The 7,457-nt window shown below is 39.6% G+C and overlaps 1 protein-coding gene across 1 annotated transcript; it reads left to right on the top strand.

The window, feature by feature from the left end:
• Positions 1 to 6: 6 nt before the first annotated feature.
• colq (collagen-like tail subunit (single strand of homotrimer) of asymmetric acetylcholinesterase) lies at positions 7 to 4,397 on the top strand (the record flags this gene model as incomplete). The annotated part of the gene is made up of 11 exons (XM_015026710.1): positions 7 to 30; positions 140 to 166; positions 242 to 286; positions 365 to 400; positions 539 to 619; positions 944 to 1,040; positions 1,626 to 1,756; positions 2,216 to 2,335; positions 2,455 to 2,596; positions 2,697 to 2,799; positions 4,131 to 4,397. Coding segments are annotated over 11 exons (876 nt in total), but the record flags the coding sequence as incomplete, so codon positions are not given.
• Positions 4,398 to 7,457: the final 3,060 nt, after the last annotated feature.

Below are 7,457 nucleotides of genomic sequence, written 5' to 3'. Positions count from 1 at the left end.
CCCGGATTTAGAGGCCCAAAGGGGCCAAGGGGAGCATCCCCCCAAAAAAAATTGGTGTTAACTTTTCCCCTTTTTTTTTTTTTTTTTTTTTTTTTTTGTTTAACTGTTGTCTCATTATTTTAAATCTCTTTAATCCTAGGGTTTACCTGGATACAAAGGGGAAAAGGTAGGTTATCATTTTACTCATTTTTGCTTTGAAGGAGATACATCTGGAGTACATACACCGTTTCTTCTCGGTCAGGGGTCCCGAGGTGATCGTGGTGAGCTTGGACTTAGAGGAGACAAGGTGAGCGTGACGCGTCAGCAGAGGTTTGAACACATGCGCTACGTGAAACATGAAGCATCTGCCGTTTTCTGTTCACAGGGCGCCATGGGTTTCCCAGGAATGCTTGGACAAAAGGCAAGTAAGGCTCAAACGAGCAGACGTTTGTTCTTTGTTTTCTTAGAAGTGCAACATTTGACTAGGTAAAATATTCGTTAGAATTATTCTTGTTTTTTTATATATATATATATTCCATTGATCTCACTTGTTGCGCAGGGTGAAATGGGTCCAAAAGGAGAGCCTGGAATCTCAGGAAACAGAGGACCGACCGGCCGACCTGGAAAGAGAGGAAAACAGGCGAGAAGATTGTGTAAAATCGTTCAGTGCATTTAGAAAAACATGTTGGAACTTATTTTTACCACTCAGCCTTTTATTGAGTTGCTAATCCCTGCACATCTTCACTTTGGGGGGAATTACTTGTAAACCATTAGAACAGGTTAAGAATTGCATAAACTTTTTTTTTTTTTTTTCACCTTTATTTTTCTTAGGATACTTTTTGACTTCAATAGATTGCCGTATATTTCTAAAGCAAAACTTGATTTCGACTTTGACATATTAAAGTTGGCTTTATTTCAGAAACACCTTGTTCGTTTTAACTCTGTGCCCTTTATTTCATCTCAGGGACAGAAAGGAGATCTTGGAAAAACTGGACCTATCGGACCTGCAGGTCCTCAGGGATCTCCTGGTCACCCCGGACCTCCTGGTTTACCTGCTGCAGGTACATCTGCAACAAGTTTCAAAATGTCTCTTGACTTAAAACAGACACATTTCTTCGTGACAGTGCAGAACTTAGATGTCAAAAGTTTATTTATTTATTTATTTATTTATTTTTTTGGCTTAAAGTTTGCCAAAGGCTGAAAAAACTCAGCAACAGAAAAGCACACTTTAGAGCAATGCGCCATGCATCACCAGCAGTCTTATATAGTAGGAAAGACATGTGAGCTCCCGAGTTGAAACTGGAGGCTGTGATGATGACATCATGTGGCTAAAGTAAGTTTACACATGGCAGGCCTCCCTACAGTTTAGAAAATATTATGTCACCACATAATCAAAGTGACATTTAACTTGTGCACTAATTGAGACTGCTTCTTGATAGATGAATCATTGATACTGTATACAGTGACTTCTGGTATTTAAATCGCCTTCTGCCGCCTGCGCTCTTAGTTATTGATGACTTGTAGCTTATTGAGACAACCGAACGCTGGGCTTCGACGTTTCTTCTTCACCCTCAGATGTCATTTTGATTCGTCCTTTCCGCGTTTTCAGCAATACGTTGACAAGTCATGTCTTTTTCTCGTTGCAGGCCTCTACATGGTTGGAGCAAAAGGGGCTCGAGGTCCACCGGGTCCTCCTGGGAACTGTGGCTGCAGCTCCCTCAGTACTTCACCGTTTGATGACTACGCCAACACAGGAAGCTATCCCAAAGTGCCTGTGGTACGGAAAACGTGTTGCTGTCAAAAAGATGCACCGGGAGTTGCACATAAAAATGCTATGAAGTCAAATGTTTTGAGAACCTAAATTTGTTAATTATGTAAAAGTGTTTCGGTTTTTCCACTACAAAACCATATATATATATATATATATATGGTTTATTTATTAAAAATAAATAAATATATTTATTTATTTTTTTAATTTTTTTATTTTTTTATTTTTTTAAATTGGGATTTTATGTGACTAACACAAAGGATCGCCGTTCCAGTAGAAGCTGGACCTCTGCTCCCGTCTCACGTCTGCTGCGACTGGTTTTTTTCCAGTATTATATCCCACATTTAGCCATGAGTTACTTCTCTGTCCCTGCTGAAGAAGAGTATCCCCCATAATATGATGTAATCGAACGTAATCAATTTTAACAAACCAAAGCATTTGATCAGGCCTGTTTGCGTTTCGTTTCAGATATTTGTGGTGAGTAATGAGGAAGAACTGGAGCGCCTTCACACCGACAACGCCCTCGCATTCCGAAAAGACCAGAAAACGCTCTATTTCAAAGACGTCGACGGCTGGCTGCCAATCCAGGTATGATTGCATTCAGACTTTTGTCCAATCGTTTCTTTTTTATTTATTTATTTACTTTTTTGTTGTTGTTGTTGTTAGGTTTTCCCTTTTTTGTTTAAGTCACTAAAATTCTGCAAAAGACCTTTCCATTCCAGATGACGCCCTTCCAGTCCATGGAAAACGCACCTGACGACGAAGGTTACTGTGGTGACGGGATAGTGCAGATCCGCAACGGGGAGGAGTGTGACGACCGGAACAGAGTTGTCACAGACGGCTGTGTCAGTAAGTACACGCAAAATGTTCTTCAACAGCCTCCTTAGTTCTACTTTGCTGCGCACGTAGAACCTGACCTCCACACTCCTGCTGTCTCATCTTACTGTAGAGTGTAAACATGCTTACTGTGGAGACGGATACCGCTATGAAGGGGCTGAAGAGTGTGATGGAAAAGACTTTGGATACCAAACGTGTAACTCATATCTTCCAGGGTGAGTGCAAAATATACCTGTGCTTAGACAGCACTGTGTGCAAAAGTCTAGAGTCACTTATCACTTTTTAAAAATATTTTCGTAGAAAAGAGAGAGATTTGTTTACTTTTTTTTTTTTGCTAAGCTGCTTTTTTAAAGTATTTCTTTGGATTTTGCTGCTTTTTACTTGTTTTCTGTCAATGCAGTGTTGATCTTCAGATGATGTTTGTGAAGGCACTTAACTCATGCCACTATGAGTCATTCAGACATAAAAAGCTCCTGATTAAAAAAAAAGCATTGAGTCTACGTATAGAGTGCCTCGAAAAGCATTAATTTCTCTTGATGTTTTTCCACACTTACACGCTACAACCACGAACTTCAATCTATTTCATGCCAGGGTGTTTTTTTTTTTTTTTTAATACCGCAAGGCAAACTAGTTCATAATTATGAAGTGGAAGGAAAATTATTTTTAAAGCTTTTTAGAGATAAAAAGCTGAAAAGTGCAGGAAGTGTTTCTCTTCAGTCCTCAAAGCTTGGCAGAGCCGCCTTCCAGTGCAGTTACAGCTGCAGGTCTTTTTGAGTTCTCTACTAGCTTTGCAGATCTAGAGACTTACATTTTTGTTGCCCATTTGTCTTTTTAAAACAGTTCACGCTCAGTCAGATTGGATGGAGAACATTTCTGAGCATTACTTTTAAAAGTCTAGCTGTAGCTTATCGATTAAATATAAGTCTGGATCCCAAGTTTCAACTCTTTTGAAGCCTCTGAAAGGTTTTCCGTGCTTCTCGTCACTGAAATGTTAGACGCATTTTCAGGCGCCTGGTTGGACAGTTTGTTCCATTTTTGTTTTTTAACTGAATCGATTTACACAAAAAGTCATTTTTAGTAGTAGTGATCGAGTGCTTCACTCAGCTTTTCTGCCAGGATTGTTTTCCTGACACTGTGTGAAAGAAAAAGGCTTTCACACACTGTTCTTCTGCACTATTATGTTATTTAGGCACCACATTTCTATGTCTGCCCTCCACTTTACTAATTTACAAACACACATGTTCCACATTAGGCTGATCATCATGATCAGATACAGCATAAGAAGAAAAAGTACAAAAGCAGCCAAAATACAAAGAAAACTTAACATAGAAATATTGCTCACGGGCATTTTAAGTGGTCAGAAAATTTGGCATATTCAATAAAAATACAAAGAAATTAGGCAGGACTATATATATATATATATATATATATATATATATATATATATATATATATATAGTGAACAGCTCTGGATGTGTTATCGCACTACTGTATGAGAAATAATAATAATCATCCTGAAGTAAATGTTTTTCTTCTACAATTATAGGTCTTATGGTTTCCTCAAGTGCACACCGTACTGTGTTATTGACTCCACAAACTGCAAATTCTTCACTTGAGGAGGGAATCTGGATTGTGCAGCTGGATCCTTCGTGTAATGCTGCTCGACGCGTGATGGGACTGTTTTCATGCAAACGACGGGGAAAATAATAATAATTAAAAAACATAACACGAAAAATGCCCTGAAAAAGCAAAAGACTCTGCAGGAAGAAGCGACAAATGTTCTACTGAAAAGAACAAAAAAAAAAAAAAAAAACTGACAAAATATGTACAAATGCACACATAACTCATCTGTTTTTCTGCGGAGACGCCCTCCCGGTGGCGAAGGCGTCAGGAGCGTGCGGGGACAGCTGCACTCCGTCTTAACGAGCAGGACTTCGACAGGCCGCACTGGACTGGAGCCAAACCTTCTGAATGCGACGGCCGCGCAGGCCTACTTAAGAGACACTGCGTTGTGTTCCAGAGAAGCGGCAGCTGGAGCAGAAGCGCATTTATCCTGACCTGGTTACCGCAACAAAAGAAACAGGGGAGAGGGGAGCGGGGGCATCCGGAGACATTCTACTCCAGGGTGGATGACAGCAAACAGCTCTTGCATGAAGCTGGGCTAAAACCGCGCTTAACTCATCACATTAGCATCCAAATTTGCCTCTGACACTGCAAGGCAACCAGACCCACTCTGCTGTTTACTTAGGTTGCCAGGACAGGACACTTAAATTACTTTTTCTTTGTTTTTTTTTTCTTTTCTTATTTGTTGTACCCTCTCAGTATCAAGGCATTTTTGCTCTTCAAACGAAATTGTTTCTGCAAACAGATGATTCATAAGGTCTAAAAACCTTCAGTGGCTGACTCAGCGTCGGCGTACATCGAAACATGACAGTTACACTCAGTCTGTAGAAGATTTCAGAAATCCAAACACGAACTCAGGAACTGGTGTAGCTCCACACTTGCCTCACTGTGTTTCTTATTGTTTTTTTTTTTGTTGTTTGTTTCTTTTAAATGGCTCTGACTGTACTCTGACGCACACAGGTAACACAAGCGAAACCTTCGACACATACAATAATGCATAATCACGTTCCTCCCCTGTGCTTCAAAGCAAAAAAAAAAACAAAAGATGTGAAGGCTTGAAACTGTTATTGCTCTTAATTTTCCTCATTGCACATAACCAGCTGGACTTATCTGTAGCTGCTACGGGGAGAGGAATTAAAAATTCCTGTCTGTTCTAAGGTCATTACTGTATCTACTCTTAATACCTCTTTATCCAGTTTTGTCTTATGAAGCAACGGAGAAACTCATTAGTATCTTTAACCGCGTATACATGTAGTCTGCTGTGTGCTGAAAATAACCGTGCCGATATAAGCTGACATTTTCCATAAGCTACCGTATGAGTCCCAGTGCCAAGAAAGACTTTTTTCCCCCCGAGCTCAGACTGTTAATGCATCACGTCTGCATGCATGACGGTGGGAAATGCGCCAGTTTTGTCAAGCGTTGTTTTGCTAGTCACCATTCTTTGGCGTAACAGGTGTCTTAAAGGAGCACCCTGTCCTAAGTGTAGCTTATTACCGTACGTATGATGAACCTTATAGTGGTGAACTGTGCCATGAACTAAAGATGAAACACTGTTAGAAAACTGCTGTGACTGTCGTGTCTGTGTGTGATTCTGTGTATGCACAACAATGCTGGAACATGCATGTAGTAACGTACTGTACCATCAGGCTTCATGAAGTTATTATTATTATTATTATTATTATTATTATTATTATTATGCACTGTGACCGGGACTTATGTTTCATTGTTCTGATATGATTTTTACAGTAGCTGTGGGAAATTTTGAGAAAAGAATCCAATAAAAAAAATAATAATAATTTAAATGACCTCATGTGATTGTACTGAGGAATATGCTGCTGATGTCTCAGCACCAGATGTTAATTAGGTAAAAACAAAACCAGGGTTTTGTCTATGGCTACCCTGGCTGTTGCATTAGAAAGGTGGGGATGGTAATTGTCATGACCTCTCAGATTTTTCTTTTGAGAATATAAATACTTTTTTTTAATGGAACCTGGAAACACCCCCAAGGAAGGAATGAACAATGAAAGGATGGATGGTTACAAGACATTTTTCTATGTCTGTAATTTTCAAAATTAGAAGGTTATGTCAAAGAAAAAATCATATATGTTGTAGAGCAAGAAACAAATGGATATTTAACAGATGTGTGCAGCTTTTATACAGACTGGAATTGAACTGGAGCAGGTTATATAAATTGTCATACTTCTCATGTGAAACATGGGACAGGGAATAAAGTCTTTCAGAGCCGCGTCTGCACCCAGAGACCGGCTCAGGGCAATAAAAGTTGAAAACGGGCAGCTAGCCAGGATTGCAACCGAGATGCTCTGGGCTGCATCTAACTGTGTAAGTATATTAACATACTGCTTCCCTTTTCCAAATCACATCAAGACAATTTGTCCACGGAGATGCCTGAGTAAAAGCTTACCTTAGCATACTCATCCCATCATGTGCAATTCCTCTGACCAGGCCAATCGCATTTATTCCAGCAGATGTCTCAGTGCTGGAACAAAAATCACTAGCGCATCAAGAGGTGGTTCCACAGCGAGATAAAGACAAATGCATGCCAAACTTTTTATTTATTTAGTTCTTGCAATTGTACTTCCCTTCCACTTCATGCAGTACTTTGTTTTGGTCTTACAAGTCAAGTTCAAATAAAACATACTGAGGTTTGTAGTTGTTGCAAACCAAGCTAGGTAATGATGAAGTGTCCTGATGTTTCCAGCTGACCTTTATCATTTACCATTTTGTACAGTTTTCACTTTGAAACACTGTAAAAACTGGAATGGAGCATAAATTAATATATTATTATAACGCAAAGAATATAAGAAAAATAATTACCCCTCTAAAATCTGTTAAATGGGCAAATCATTATACTCTAAATGTGAGTTGCACTTCCTGTCTGTTATGTTTAACAAAATAAAAGCCCAAGAGGAGGCAAAGACCTTTCAAATAAAAAAAAAAATTATTAACTCAAAATTACGGCGCTTGACGTTAAACTCATTCTGGTGTGCCGCTGCAGCTGTAGGATGAGGGCAGACCAGAACGGAAAGCAGGGCAGGACCCAGGCCAAGTGACAATCTCTGACCCACAGGAAGGAATCACTGGCACGCAGAGAGGCATGTTCTTGTCAAGGACACGAAGTCTAAATACTCGTTTGACACAATCATGAGAGAATACAAATTAATCACTGACACTTTCCATCGCAGCTGTGTAGACAGGCTACGATACGACAGCATTATTGAATATGTGTAGG

This window comes from Poecilia latipinna, unplaced genomic scaffold (genome assembly GCF_001443285.1).
Source record: "Poecilia latipinna isolate Pla-1442-1.1 unplaced genomic scaffold, P_latipinna-1.0 Scaffold5253, whole genome shotgun sequence".
NCBI classification, from domain to species: Eukaryota; Metazoa; Chordata; class Actinopteri; order Cyprinodontiformes; family Poeciliidae; genus Poecilia; species Poecilia latipinna.
The sequence above is the reverse complement of the archived record's forward strand: the minus strand, read 5'-3'. Positions and strand labels throughout refer to the sequence as shown.